Consider the following 16,058-nt stretch of genomic DNA (forward strand, 5'->3'; position numbering starts at 1 on the left):
GAGAGCGTGAGAGTGTGAGAGTAAGAGAATGAGAGCGTGAGAGTGAGAGAGAGTGAGAGAATGAGAGCGAGAGCATGAGAGAGTGAGTGGGATAGATAATCACATGTGGCCATGGACCAACATCAACCATATTTATACAGTTCATTAGCTGGTCAACATTGAGGTGGAGAGAGAAGCATCTAATAGGAGGGCAAATTATTTCCAGTTGGCACATTAAACAATCAAGATCATTGAAGGATGCTAAGCACTAGAATGTCAGAGAACTCAGTCTTTTCAATACTAAATTACAAATGCACAATTGAAAGCAAACCAGACATTGAATTTTCTTTAAATAAAATGATGATCATTTCCCGAAGGAACTAATTCTCTACTCTTTTGACAGCAAAGTAGGTGTCAGCTATTTTCCTCAAGATGCATGACTCTTTCATTTCACTCAATGACTCACACAACATTCGAGTGGAAATAAAATACCTGAATAGCGTCTTACAGAAATCACAAAGCCTTTGGTATTTTGGAAATCTCTGCATCATTTCAAATTTTAATTTTTTAGGATAGCAAAGAATTATCTATTTTGCCAATTCATCTAAATATAAATACCGAAAGAATCAGACCCATTCAAGTAGTTATCTCTCATTTCTTCAGCCTGTCTTTGCACCCTTATACAAAAGATGACAAACTGTATTGTAGATGGAATCTCTGGGTACTAAGGCCTGCTTTAATACTAAAGATTTCTATTATAACTACAGTACTCTTTGATGAAAATCTTCTTCCAATATCTATCTCTTTGTGAATTTCAGTCATGACTTCTTCATTACTGACCCCAATTTCCCTCTCTCTGTATCATAAAACCTTCATAATTTTAAAATCTCTATTAAATCTCCTCTAGCCTTTTGTACTACAGTTGATACGACTTCAGTTCTCTCTTCAGGTAAAAGTGGGTAAGTTCCTTTTAACCCCCCCCCTTTCCTATATTTCTCAGCAGTTCTACAACTGTAATTTAAGCACCAGTAATTGGATAATAATAAGTATTTAGAAATATACTGTATTAAAACAGAATATAACTAAATAAAGAGAAATGCAGGGCCAGACAATGTGTTGAAACTGCATGACGTGGGAGTAGGTGGACTCCACTGTATTTCCTAGTGACCACATCGGTAGAAGTGTTGGTTGCTTGAAGATTTCCAGCTGAAAGTCAATATGAGCTGGAATCTGAGCTTCAAACACTAAACTAAGCGAACCATATGTCAGACTATCAGGATTTTCAAACAATGCAATCAATGCTTTACTGGAGTTTTACTGTACAGATTGTCAGGAAATGTAGAAGAAGCTTGACCCAAAACCAAAGCAGTGGAGATGACTTAGCAGTGAAAGATAACTTTAATAAACAACTGCAAAAGAACAAGCCATAGGGGGCTACAAAATAAGAGAGAACAGAAACTAAACATACAGGAAACAAAGTAACTGAAGCCTAGGAACATTGGTTAAGACTGGCTGGTTCATATGAGTGAACAACTATTGTGAATGAGAGCTGGGTTTAAATAGGCTGCAGGTGATGAGTTGGGAATGAGTGGCAGATGACTCATGTTTTCATGACAAGATCCCCTCCTCCCCCACCATGGTTGGCCCCTGGTGCCCTTGGACGACTTGTATGGGTCCGGTGGAACTCCTCAATAAGTGATGGATCCAAGATGTAACCAGACAGCATTCTCTAAGTTGTACTCTTCCCAGTCGAGCAGGTACTATACACCCCATCCACATCAATGTGAGTCCATCAACTGGCAAACTGTGTACACTGGACCACCTTCCAGTATTCTAAATTCTGGAGGTGTAGAGTCATGTGGGTTCAGAGACAACGGGCCTGAGGCAGGACACGTGGAAGGTAGGTATGATCCTGAGGGACGGCAACAGCTGGAGATGGTAAATGGCTAGACTGATGCGATGGGTAATCTTGAGTGGACCAATGACCTGGTGTGAAAGCTTGCAGGAGTCAGTGTGCAAGTGGTAGAAGTGGAGTCAGTGGTAGAAGTGAGGTGGATAGCCAGTGTAATCTGGCTGTATGCTGACAGCAGTAAGCCAGGCAACAGTGGACACGGTTGACAACTAGAATAGCTCTCCATGCCCTCCTGCAAGCATTCCGACAGTGGCGAGCCAGGGCCCAGCCAGACAGGACATCCACCGTTGGGTTCTTCCATGGGGAACAACAGTGTAGGTAGCCATGAAGCACTTCAAATGGTGACATACCCTGTGGCAGAGGAGGTGTGTAAATTGTGGGACAGCTTGGCCCAGAGCAGATACTTCTTTCATGTAGAAGAATTAGAGGTGGTGAAGCATTGGAGAAGAATTCGAGGTGGCGTGATTGACTCTTTCTTCCTGTCCATTGGTCTGCGAATGATAGCCTGAGGACAAACTCACTGAGGTGTGCTGGAGGGAGCAGAAGGCCCTCTAGAACTGGGAGACGAATTCTGGGCCCCGGTCTGACACAATGTCCTGGAGGAAGCTGTGGAAGCAAGCTACGTTTTGGAGAACCAGGTCTGCTGTCTCAGTGGCTGATGGAAACAATGAAGTAGGCCACCTTGGAGAGCTGGTCCACCATTGGTCACTGATCACTGTGGCCCTATTGAAAGATGACAAACCAATGATGAAATCCATGACAATGTGGGGCCATGGACTTTGAGGGACCATCAGAGGGTTGCTGATTGGAGGAATTGGACTGGGCACATTGAGGGCAGGCAGCGATGAACTGATATGCATCTGTGATCATGGTAGGCCACCAGAACTGACAAAACAGAGTCCGTCCTGTGCCTGGATGGCCAGAGAGGGGTGAGGAGTGGGCTCAGTGGAGTGCCTCAGAGTGCACAGCCACCAGCACATACATGCAGTTGTCAGATATGTCCACTGGAGCAAGCTTGAACTGAGTGCCTGGAAGATCTGGTTCTCAAGGTCCCAGACAATTGGGACAAGGATCTGGGAGGATGGAATAATAGGCTGAGGGTCTCCGTTTCAGCTGGGTCTAACTGCCACACAGGGGATCCGCTTTAGTGTACTTGGAGCTGGGTTGGTAGGAGATGGTGAAGTGGAATTGCTTGAAGAACAGGGCCCAGTGAGCTGGCATGCGTTGAATTGATGGGTCTTTTGAATGGATATGAGGTTTTGGTGGTCAGAAAGGGCTCAGTGTTTCCCACCAGCTAATGTCTCTATTCCTCCAAGGTGCATTTGATGGTGAGTAGCTCCCTGTCTCCTACTCCATAATGACATTGTGTAGAGTTGAAGTTGCGTGAGAAGATGGCATAAGGGCATGTCTTACAATCTGGTCTGCACCGGGAGAGGATGGCCCAGGTGCCCATGTCAAAATGCTTCCAGCTCTACCACAAAAGATCAGGAGGGGTTCGGATGGCAGAGAATGGGAGTGGTGGTGAAGCGACTCGGAAGTGAGATCCAAGACAGCAGACCAGGTTATCCATTAGTGACTTGGTGAGGGAGGTGAGAGGAGCGATGATTTGATTGTAGATTCTAATGAGCTGGTGGTAGAAGTTGGAGAAGCCCAAGAAGCGCTGTAGCCACTAGAGGGAGTATGGTCACAGCCAAGCAACAGGTGTACTTTCTAGGCTTGCGTCTTGGAGTGAAAGGTCATAGCCTAGGAAGGAAATGACTAGGGTGTGGAACTAACATTTTTCTACTTTGCAGTACAGTTGGTTTTGAAGGAGATGCTGAAGGACTGATAGGACATCAGAGATGTGGTATTGGGCTCATTGGAGATAAGGATGTTGTCTGGGAGGATCTCATTGATGAAGGTTTGGAAAACAGCTGGGCTGTTGGAAAGTCCAAAAGGCTTCACCAGGTATTTGTTGTGTTCAGTGGATGTTATGAAGGCTGACTTCCACCCATCCAGCTGGCAGTTTGTAAGTGGTCTGTAGATCCAGTTTGAAGACCTAGGCGCTGTGGAGTGTTTCGAAGGCACTATCCAGCAAGGGGAGTGGAGAGCAGTTCTTAATGGTGATTTTGTTGAGTCCACAGTAGACATTGCAGGGATGAACACCCACATTTCTTCTTGACAAAGAAAAATCCTGCACCGGCTGGGGACTGGGATGTTTGAGTGCTTTGGTGATGGCTTGGGTCTCAGGAGGAGAAAGAGAACAGACAACCTCAGGGAGGGGTGATGCCTGGAAGGAAGTCGATCACACAGTTGTGTGGTTTATGAGATGCTAGGGTGCTGGTCTCCCTTTTACTGAAAGCGATGGCTAAGTCATGGTATTCCTGTGGAGTTCAGTGGCGTCAAAGGTTTCCTCCATCTCCATGGATTTATGGGGTGAGGTCAACTGAGGTTGCAGGCAAGTGGGTTCCCAGCTCAGCAGTGAACCAGATGACCAGGCGAAGTAAGGGCCATGATTGGACATCCAGAGGTAACCCAAGGTGAGTGAGTGTTGGGTAAACACGAGGAAATCTGCAGATGCTGGAAATTCAAGCAACACACACAAAATGCTGGTGGAACGCAGCAGGTCAGGCAGATGCTGCCTGACCTGTTGTGTTCCATCAGCATTTTGTGAGTGTTGGGTAAGTTGATCAGGAGGAACTGGGTGGAATTGCAGTGTTCTCCAATGCTTATGTGCACAGACCATGTGTGTAGTCTGACTATTCCAGATCCTAAGGGACATCTGTCAATGGCTATGATGCCAAAGGGGTAAGAGATGGGCTCAGTGGAGAGTCCAAGCTGCACGTACAGAACCCGGTCCAGAAAGTTGCCTGTTGCACTAGAAACCACCAGAGCCTCTTGTGTGCAAAGAGCCAGCAGGTGTGGTGGAGGACAGAGAGAGTAAGGTGGACTATGGTGCTAGAACAAAGGGCTGGGGAGAGCTTACCAGATAGGAGGTCCCTCAGCCTGGTGGTGCCTTTTCCCAGGTGCAGTGGCCATTTGATGCGTGGGTGATTGGTGGTACTGCAGAAAGCACACAAGTTGTTTATCCACCAAGCCTTCTATGCTCATGCTCTTGTGGAGGTTAATGGTGCTCTCCCTAAATGCATGGGTCTTGAAGGTGTTGATGATAAGGATCCTGTAGTCTGGGAATGGAAGTGGGATTCTGGCTGATGGTCTGGAGTGTTGTTCCATTAGAAGCTTGTCAATATGGAGGCCTGCGTGATGAGGTTTCTGAGATCTGTGGGCATCTCCTAGGTAGACAACTAATTTTTCAAGTACTCCAAGAAGCCATGATAATAATAGGCCAATAGCACTTCCACAATCAGCTGCTCTCCACTGGAGAGGGTCCTGAATTCCACAGGGTACTCCGGCACAGAGCAGGTGAAGTATCCGATCCGCTCCCTCCCCCCTCCATTCCACTACCCAGATGGTCGAAACCCTGAAGCATTTCAGTGGCGATTTCCTCAGATTTATTGAAAATGGTGGTTTTATTGCCCTAGTTATTTGTGGCCCAGGTCAGAGCTTGCTCAGTCAAGAAAGACATGATACAAACTTTCTTGTCTCAGTCCATAGAATACAGAGATGGCTGGACTGGGACAGGAAGTTGTAGCATTGGGTTGGAGATCTGTCAAAGTGTTTGGGAACTGTAATCCAGGGCTCAGAGGTAGGGTGACTGTTGCAAGATGGAGATTTGGAAGAGAATGGTAGGCAGATGGTCAATGGTTTCCTACTACTTCTGGATTGTGTGTTCATTCGATGGACGAATTTCTTTAGATGGGCATACTCTGCTGGGTCATTGATGGTTCACTCACTCTATCAGGAAATGCAGAAGAGACATGGCCCAGAGCAGAGCAATGGAGATGATTTAGCAGCGAAAAACTGCAAAATGATAAGCCATGAGGGGGCCACAAAGAAGAAAGAACCGATACTAAACTCACAGGAAACAAAGTAACTAAATGCTAAGAGCAACTGGTTGAGGCTGGCTAGTTTGTATAAGTGAACGGATTGTGGATGAGAGCTTGGTTCAAATAGGCTGCAGGTGATGCATTGGAAACAAGTGCTGGATGACTCCTGCTAGTTGGGTGGAGACTGGGAGGAGCTTGCATGTGCAGGGCTGATACAGATATTATTTAGTATTCCTATTACTCAGTTGTCAGAGGTTCACCTCAAATCACAGTGTGAATCCTGTCCATCCAGAGACTCAAAAGATATGATCTTCACCCTTTGTCAACAACACAAACAAAAGTGCAGAAGGCAGCACCAGTTAATATGCATAACCTCCCTAACCTCAGTTAAGCTACTGAGACCATGAATTGAGAGGGGTTGTGCAACATCCTCTTTATATTGAATTGCAGACAAATTTGCTTTCATCATTTGTTGCTCCATGATATTAACCAGCAAGCTTCCAGATAAAAAAAAGTCACAGTGAAGTCCGATGTTAAGCATTGCCCCAATGCTTTTTGCAGTCCGTTTTTTTTTGTCATAAGATTGCCCTAATCTTCAGCTTCCTCTAGGAGTGGAACTAATCTCCAGAACGAATAGGAAAGACTTCAACCTACACTCCAAAGCTAAAATTAAGTGAATCTCCGCAGTTGAACTGCAGTAAGCAACAAAACTTATTTTTGTACTCACATTGAAAGCTGAGCTCCAAGATTTTGTTGATTTGTTCACTCAAGCATACAAGTGAACGTTTGAGGCTTTCATTTGGAAAGTAAATTAAGGGTTAGTATTGTTCAAAATGCCAATTGGAAACTTGCACATGGTAGTCCCGTGAGGAGGCTGTTGGAGGACATGAGTGAAATTCATCATCAATGTAGGTCATATTTGTTCTGCTAACCATTTACTTTCAGCCAGTAACGATCTGTTTTTACAGCTAAAGAAAAATCCCAGTTAGGTTAATGAAGCAGCAGCAAACCTCAAGGTTCAAATTTTCTCTCATTGTCTGGTATGTTCTGATCAAATTTTAGGTGAGATCTCAGAGGACAAATTCTCTACCCACCTGATCTTTCTGTAATTTCTATCTGTTTTATGTAATCACAAAGTGGTTGAAAATGATCCCAAACCATAAGCCCTTTGAATTCAATAGCTAAGGGTTGAATTTTTAACCCTCTTTTTTATCTTTCCACAGTAGTTTTTTTATGCGAGTAAACTTTTTGTGAAAGATACTCACTCTAGGTGGCAAAGTGGCACAACTGAAAGAGCTGCTACCCCACAATTGTAATGAGCAGGGTCCAGTCCTGACCTCCGATACTGCCTGTGTGGAGACTGCACCTCCTCCCTGTGACTACATGGATTTCCTTTGGGTACTTCAGCTTCCCAAATCCCAAACACGTTTGTGCTGGTAACTGAAATGGCCATTGTAAATTGCCCCTAGAAGGTGAATGGTGGAATATGGAAGGAATTGATGGGAACCTGAGGAGAAGGATTTGTGTAAATCAATGCTTGAAGGTCAGCACAGACTCTGAAGGGGCTACTTTTGTGCTGCAAGACTCACGAGGAATCAATGTAGACTTCCTCAAATTTACTAACTTCTCTGAGAAAAGAACAATCCTGAATCCTCAATCCTGAACTTAGCTAATGAAAAAGAGTAAGGGTATACCCACTGTGATTGTCTGTTGATCTAGATCATGTTGCTTTTGTTTCTGACTGCTTCAGTGATCTATGTCCAGGGAAATGCCATGTGACCTTTCCATTATGAGACAGTATACCATTCATTAGTAACCACTGAAATTTCTGATTTCTATGTCTCTGCTCCTCCACAGGTCCACCATTGTTGCTCTTTGTAATGCTTACTATTATTAACACTTTGTCGGCGTGTCCCACACACTGCTCTTGTAAAACTTACGAAGTGGATTGCAGCAATCTTGGCTTGGTGACTATCCCAACAGACATTCCATCAAACATTAAATTTCTCTCGCTCAGTAACAATAAACTCAGAACCTTCCAGGCTCTCACATTCACTAATTTTACCACATTGGAGAAGCTGGACCTGTCCAACAACTACCTGGACCAACTACCATCGGATGCATTTGATTACATCAGGAATCTGATTGACCTCAATTTGCGAAACAACAGCATTCGAAGCCTGGATAAAAATATCTTCTATAAAACCACCAGCCTGCAGAGGTTAGACCTTTCTGTTAATGGCCTCTCTCAGATTCCACTACTTTTATTTGATGAAATGCAGAACTTGACCTGGTTGAATTTGGAAGAGAATAGGATGCCAAATCTCGAAAGAGAGGTCTTTGAGCCACTTGAAGTTCTCCAGCAATTGCTGCTTGGCGGGAACCCCTGGGAGTGCGACTGCAGTCTGAGGGAGTTCAAACACTGGATGGAATGGTTCCAGTACAAAGGTGAGTGGAACAAATCAATACAGCTACAAATATACTTGCTACCCTGAGCTGAATTTTAATTCCTCCAAGATCACTTGGAATAAAATTGAGTTCAAGCATATATGTATTAATGAGCCTAAATGGGAAAATAACAAGCTTCATTTCTATCTTTTGTAATGGATGATCACAATCAGTATAGCAGTGAGGCAAAGTGACTTGAACAATTGGATGTCAATGAATATTCATTGTTGTGATTACTTTATAAATATTAGGAAGACCAAAGACCGGCTCTTTCCCAAAATCCAGATTCTAGACAGCACCACTACTTGCTTCTGTAAATATCTAAACAAAAATGTTTAGTCTTGGAGACCAGTTTCTGATTCTTTCATCAAAGCGATATGCATCTTCTCCCTAACATGCCTTAATTCATCTGTTGCTAAACTCTCATCCCTGCCTATGTTAGCTTTAGAAATTCAGAAATACTATCTTAATGAAATCTCTGTGCACTAATTTAACACTGTGCAACACTGTACCACCTTCTATTCACATAACCAAAAATTTGCCATGATTACATTACTCCTAATATGGCAAAGCCTCAATTTTAATGTGTTCACCTTTGTTCTCCTATGACCCTACTCTTTCCATCCTTGAACCATCCTTTAATCCATCTCTTTGAGCTTAAAGTGCTTCCCTAATTCTTGAATTTCCACAATCCCTTTTGCCAACCCTTGGTTGACCAAACATTGAACTACCTTTGTCATAACATCTGGAATTCACTTTTGTAAAATTTGCCTTTTCTCTACTACTTTATATCCTTTAAAATGTTACATAAAGCACTTTTTAAACACCTATGCTAATATATCACTTCATGATGTATAGTTTTAGCTTTTTGATAATAGTTCCATCGAAAAGTGAAATAAAGTACATAACTCTGTCAAAGGTGATATAGAAATGTAACTTATTTTTGTCTTATGCCTCCTATTGAAAGGGTATTTCAATAAGACAGTAAATGATTTTGTTATGAATCGGTGTTTCCAGTGGAGAATAGCACATAAATTAATTTCAGCAACTTAATAACTTCTCTTCTTCCATTTAAAATATGAAAAATACTGAACTATGTTCCTGGGATTTCACATGTTGCATACCTACAGGTACAAAATTAACCAGGTGTCACTTCCCAATTGAAAATCAAATGTGATATGGCTGAGTGAAAAGGAAAGAGAAAATTCATTGCTAATAATTTCTGAAAAAATGTAAAGCTAAACTAATTTTTAAGCAGATGATAATTTTGTAAAGTTATTATTGTGTAGTGACTTAAATTCTTTAAATGATTTTTCTAATCCTAAAACTAGGTGGAAAGCTCGATGGAATTGAATGTTCCCTGCCAAAGGGCCTCCGAGGGAAAGATCTCAGAATAATTCCAATAGAGATGTTCAACTATTGTATCCAATTAGAGGATGAAAACAAATCTTCAGCAAATAAAAAAACAGTCACTGCCCCTCCCTGTGTGAAGCAAGAACTCATCACTTCAAGGCCGCAGTACATTCATACCTCAGACTGTGCAAGACAACGTTACCGTCCAGCCAGTGTCAGGCGAGCCATTGGGACAGTCATCATTGCTGGAGTCTTATGTGGAATTGTTTGCATCATGATGGTGGTTGCTGGAGCATATGGCTGCATATATGCCTCCTTGATGGCAAAATACCACCGGGAGCTTAAAAAGCGCCAGCCACTGATGGGAGATGGTGAGCAAGAGCAGGAGGAACAAAAGCAAGCTTCTTCCATGGCATGAAATACAAGGATAGCTATGCTTTGGATGGGAAAAAAAGCTACCATCTTCAGTTTTCTCCAGTTTAGGCCTCTGTGTGCTTATTGCAGTGCTAATACAAGTGTTGATGTTAAATTCTCACTGAAGTACAGGGAAAAAAATCAATGTCATCTAATCAAATGCATCTATAGGCTTAAGTCCTGCTGTGTTTTGTTTCTGGAACTTCAGGGAATATGGAAGTCACTGATATATGGACTTCCGTAGAAAGAAAGAAGATGATCTTCAGAACTTTATTGCATGCCTTTTATTTGAGAGATATTTAGAGATCAAGGCAGAATTGTTATTTCAATCCTTGAATGAAAACAACTCTTTTTAATTGAGAGATCAAGAATTGAGCCTTTAGCTTCCTTTTAAGCATTTTTATATCTTGTTTGTTTCATTGTCTGGATAGTTTTAACATACAATCTAAAAATATATTGTCTGAAAAGAAGACACCCAATGGATACGATTAGGATTAAGGTAGTTGTACCAATGCATGTAGCAACAAAGTTGATTACTTTGCAAGGCTGTTAACCAAAAATATTAAAACCAAAATTGGAAACTTATTCTTTGTAAGGTGAATTTATTTTAAATATATACATTTTCTAAATACAAAATGTCTGCATGAATATAAAAATGATCAGATATTTAAAAAAGAAATTAGTAACCATCTGAAATGGAAAAAAAAGCAAAACTCATGTCTTCGTTAACTAGTTTATCAGGTGCATTCATTTTATCTTGCCAATGGCGCCAACATGGTGAAGCAAGATTCAAGACTGTTTAATGTCATTTTCTGTACACAAGTGTAAAGGAGAATCAACTAATTGTTACTTCAATCTGATGCAGCACACAAAAAACCCCCAAAAAAGATAAAGAGCACAATATTATGAATGTAAATACATAAGATAGCTTATATACATAGATTGATTGTATATCCATAAAGTGATGTTAGGCTGTAGATAAGATGACTGACAGAAATAATAAAGTAGTGATGGAGTTAGTGGGTGGAGCTGTTGATCAGCCTCACTGCTGGGGTAAGTAACTGTTTTCGAGTTTGATCATCTTGGAGTGGATGCTATGTAGCCTCCTCCCTGATGGGAGTGGAACAAACAGTCCATTAGCAGGATGTGGGATGATGTTACTGGCCCTTTTCTGGCACCCTTGGTATATATGTCCTTGATGGTGGGTAGGCTGGTGCCGATGATGTGGTTAGAATTTGCATTTTGATAATTGGCAGTTCCTAAATAATGATGATTCACTGGAAAAACTGAATTCTAAATTTCAAACAACTATTACTCATGCATACAGTATATGGTAAATTTCTGTTATAATAAAGTCATGAATCTTAATAGAATGAGATGTAAAAAAATGTGATTATAAGGCCATTGACCTGTGAGAAATTGAAAGAGATCCTTGTTTTCAGCCAGGAATACTTTCTGTGTTATTGGAAGTCTTCTGGAAATTGAGAATTCTTGCAATAGACTGTGTTAACCTTTTTTTCTTTAATATTTTCTGAAGTATAGTAGTGTAAAAGTACAAATCTGAGGGAGTTGAGGGGAATGTGGGGTGAATAAAATGGGGTTAGAGTAAATGGGTCCTTAACAGTTGGCACAGACTCAATGGGTTACAAGTGTTTTATGACTCTATGACTCCTCTGTTAATGAGATATAGAAACATATTACTTACTTACTGCCAGTTATGCCCAGCTGTGGTTCAGGGTCCTCAGACGCACACAAATATAGAAGGATTTTTCACTGGTATTTCCGTAAGTTGTCCAGTCAGGGTTGTTGTCCCTGAGCTGAACCCCTGAACCTGGAGGACTACTGGACCACTCTCAGTCTGGCCTCTACCCTTTGACCCTACCAAAAGCCACAGCACAAACCCTTGACTCCAGCCATCATGGCTCTCTGGGTCATTGAGGCATGCAAGCCTCCAAACCCTATGACAAGGTTATGGTCTTCTTGGAGGTTAGAGACAGATTTGGCAGATGGAATTGAATATTGAATATATCAAATATAAAATTACCAATACCAATGTTGCAACTGTAATGGAACATCTTGACTACATTAATGCCTAGTTCTGTAGCACAGATCTTCAGTGATATGTTTGGGATATTGTCCTGTCCCTAACTTTTGCAGTGTTCAGTGCTCTTTGTCATTTTTTGATATCACATTGGAGTGAGAAGAGTGGTTTCTTTAATGGAGGGAATCCCAAGAGAAAGTTAAATGGTAGCTTGAAGTATAATAGTGTAAAAGTACAAACCTGAGGGAGTTGAGGGGAATGTGGGGCAAATAAAATGGGATTAGAGTGAATGGATTAGAGTTAGCGATGTCTCAGCATTGTCACTAGAAATCATATCAACGGTGCATCCAATGTTGACCATATTCTTGGAGATATGTCTCTCAAGAGTTGTCTAATTACCTACCACCACTTGCATCAAGATGCAGCAGATCTGTGAAGCTTTGATCTGATTTACTGGTTGTGTGGTTGCTTATCTCTGTCCACTGCATGTTATTTTATTCTTTGGTATACAGCGCTGCCATGCTGATCCCTCATTTTTAGGTTTGCTTCATGTTGCTTTCAGCATGCCCTTCTGAACTTCTCACTGAACCTGGCATTGATCACTATAGTGACAGAAAGGATCTTACAGATTGCAGTGGAATATCATTCTGCTGCTTCAGGTAGCTCCTGGATGTCTTATTTTGAGCTGCAGGCTATCCCATTTAGCATGATGATACAACAAGGTGAAAGTTGATTCATGTAGAAATACAGTTTATTTGTTGATGAATCTACTGATAATGATGAGCCTTCACACATTGGTATCAATTTTATGAATACTGTATATGCTACCCATGTTCATGCAAGGCTGATTAATCTTCATTTTAGTCCAAAAATGAATGGGCATTATGAGTATTATCGATGATGTAAGACCAATAGGAGAGCTTTCTTTTGTGTCCAAACTTAATTTTTTTTAACAATACTTACTGAGGTTCTGAAATTCCTTCACTATCCCTATGCACCACACTCCCCCCAACCACCACTATCAATACCAGGTTCTATAATAGTGGCTGAGTAATTTGGATATTCATGAATGGCTTGAAAATCAATTAAAAGTCAAATAAAAATGGCATAAGTTATAGGGCCAAGGGAATAATTGACAGAATTCAGACAAGGGAAAAGTGATTCATTTTGAGAAATTAATTCAGGACAGTGAATGGCCTGGCCCTGGGAAGTGTTACAGAATTACAACATCTTGAGATACAAGTACGTATTCCCTGAAAGTTGCAACACAGTATTGTGAAGAAACCATATCAGAATCTGAGTCAGGATTAGTATTACCAGCATATGTTGTGAAATCTGTTATTTTACAGCAGCAGTGTATTGCAATACATAATAATAAAAAAATATAAATTACAATTCCAAGTATATATTAAAAAATAAATTTAACCAGTAGTGCAGTGCAAAAAGTGAGTGAAAAATTACTATAGAAACATTTGTGGGTTCATTATCCATTCAGAAATCTGATGGCAGAGGGGAAGAAGCTGTTACTGAAATGCTGAGTATGTGTCTTCAGGCTCCTTTACTTTCTTCTTGATGGTAGCAATAAAAGTGCATGTTCTGGGTAATGGTGGTCCTTGGTGATGGATGCCACCTTTTGAAGGTGTCCTTGATGAGGGGGAGGTTAGTGCCTATGGTAGAGCTGGCAGAGTGTACAACTTTCTGCAGCTTTTTCTGATCCTGTGCAGTGGCCCCTCCATACTTGACAATGATGCAACCAATTGGAACACCTTTAGAAATCTATGACTACCTTTGGTGACCTACCAAATCTCCTCAAACTCCCAATGAAATATAGCTACTATCATGTCTTCTTTGTAATTGTATCAATAAGTTGGGCCAGAATAGATCTCCTCAGAGATGTTGACACCCAGAAACTTGAAACTACTCACCCTTTCCACTTCTGATCCCTCAATCAGGGCTGGTGTGTGTTTCTCTATTTCCCCTTCCTAAAGTCCACAATCAATTCCTTGGTCATACTGACGGTGAGTGCAAGGCACCACTCAACCAGCTGTTCTATCTCACTCCTATACCCCTCTTCTTCACCATCTGAAATTCTGTCAAAAACAGTTGTGTCATTGGCAAACCTAGATGGTGTTTGAGCTGTGCCTAGCCACACAGTCATGGGTGTAGAGAGAGTAGAGCAGTGGGTTAATCACACTTTCTTGTTAATTGATTGTCAATGAGGAAGAGATGCTATTTCCAGTCTGCACAGATTGTGGTCTCCCAGTGAGGAAGTCAAGGATCCAGTTGCAAAGCAGGGTGCAAGAGGCCAAGATTTTGGAGCTTTTCGATTAGAACTGAGAGTATGATTGCATTGAACATTGAGCCATAGTCAACAAACAGAAGCCTAATGTAGGTATTACTACTGTCCAGGTGTTACTTAAGTCATGCTGCTGTTTATAGACTACAGCTCAGCGTATGCTTCTTTCATTGGCCAAGGCACTGCACTGAATGAATGAGTTAGAATGCCATATTACAGTTGTGCAAATTATTGGTTAAAATGCATTTGGAATACTATCTGCAGTTCAGGTCACCACACAATATGTAAAGAGTTATTAAGCAAGAGAGAGGACAGAAAAGGAATGTTGCCTGCACTGTTTTAAGAAAAACCTTGACAAGTTTCATTACTTACCTTGGAGCAAAGGATTCTGAGGGGTGGCATCACAAAGGTTTAGAAAATTATGAGTGGCCTAGATAGCTACTGCCTTTTCTCAGGATAGGGGAGTCTATAGGTGTATGGTTAGTTGCTGTTCCTTTCTGCGCCTTGTGGCATATCAAACGGCATTTTAATTTTGCCGTTCCATAGCAATTGACTGTTTTTTTTACAAGGCCAAGTTGCCTGCTTGATACTCAACCCAGCATAGGTGGAAAGTGGGATTTGAACTCAGGACCATTCACCTCAACGTCCGGTGCTGATGCCACTACACTAACATCTGGCTATTAAGGTTAGTGGAGAAAACTTAAAAAGAGATTTGAGGGGCAAGATTTTGGCAGGTGTATTTAACATGCTGCCGGTGGAGAAGCAGTTACAAACACAATGTTTGAAAGATATTTGGACAGATACAAGGATAGAAAATGTTTAAAGGGAGATGGGCCAAAATGTAGGCAAATGGAATTAGTGCCAATAGGCATCTAGGTTGGCATGGACTAATTGGCCTGAAGGTCATGCTTCTGTACTGTAAAATGATGAATTTAATATCTAAGTTGGCTTAGTAGAGGATTTTGAAGATAATAACATGATAAGGAGGGAACTGTTCTGGGAAAGAACAACAGGCAGCAGGAATAAGATCATTTACATATAATGCAATGAAAATATGGCAGCATTGTAGCCTGGAATATAATCTAAAAGTATGTTTCACTTCCTGGACTGGATTACAACCATGAGTTAATTCTGTATTCAGGTTACTAATTTTACAGATGTTTGTGTTTCTTTACATGGTTTAATATCTGTTGTTCTGTCTATACTATCCAGTAGGCAAAACAGACATGCAATGATAAGCCAACTGGGAGGAATGGAAGGCTAAAATGCACTTATTTTAATGCAAGGTAAGGCAGATTAACTTAGAACATTGATCATCACATGTGAAAATCATCCTGTTGCAATTAGGGAACATCTAGCAACTCAACATTCCAGGATCTAGGAGTTTCAGATATTTTGGCCAGCAATGCATTATTGATCATATAGACCATCACTACACTAATGAGGGAAGATAGCTGAAAACCTCTTCAAATTATGCCATTGGTGTAGAGTTTAGAAATAAAATGGCGGTGATTATTTTGTTGCCATTGCATTGCAAATCTCCCAACAGTCACAGGGAGCTAGATCAGCAGATAGGTAAGCAAATCACAGACAAGTATGAGGAATAAGGTTATAGATGCAAGGGATCTTAACAAACAGACTGCAATCAGTAAGGATAGGAAACAACACCTCTGCCATGATTACCCTCAA

The 16,058-nt window shown here is 41.3% G+C and overlaps 2 protein-coding genes across 10 annotated transcripts in view; one reads left to right on the forward strand and one right to left on the reverse strand.

The window, feature by feature from the left end:
- lrtm2a (leucine-rich repeats and transmembrane domains 2a) overlaps positions 1-10,617 on the forward strand; it is a 58,936-nt gene extending 48,319 nt beyond the window's left edge. For all 5 annotated transcript variants that reach the window (XM_073059280.1, XM_073059278.1, XM_073059281.1 and 2 more), the window contains 2 exons: positions 7,675-8,265; positions 9,597-10,617. In XM_073059280.1, coding sequence (XP_072915381.1) covers positions 7,675-8,265; positions 9,597-10,036 — 1,031 coding nt within the window. In that variant the 3' untranslated portion in view covers positions 10,037-10,617. The remainder of the gene's footprint in view (positions 1-7,674; positions 8,266-9,596) is intronic.
- cacna2d4a (calcium channel, voltage-dependent, alpha 2/delta subunit 4a) overlaps positions 1-16,058 on the reverse strand; it is a 370,881-nt gene that overhangs the window by 150,786 nt on the left and 204,037 nt on the right. The gene's annotated exons all lie outside the window — the stretch shown is intronic.

Source organism: Hemitrygon akajei, chromosome 10 (genome assembly GCF_048418815.1).
Source record: "Hemitrygon akajei chromosome 10, sHemAka1.3, whole genome shotgun sequence".
NCBI classification, from domain to species: Eukaryota; Metazoa; Chordata; class Chondrichthyes; order Myliobatiformes; family Dasyatidae; genus Hemitrygon; species Hemitrygon akajei.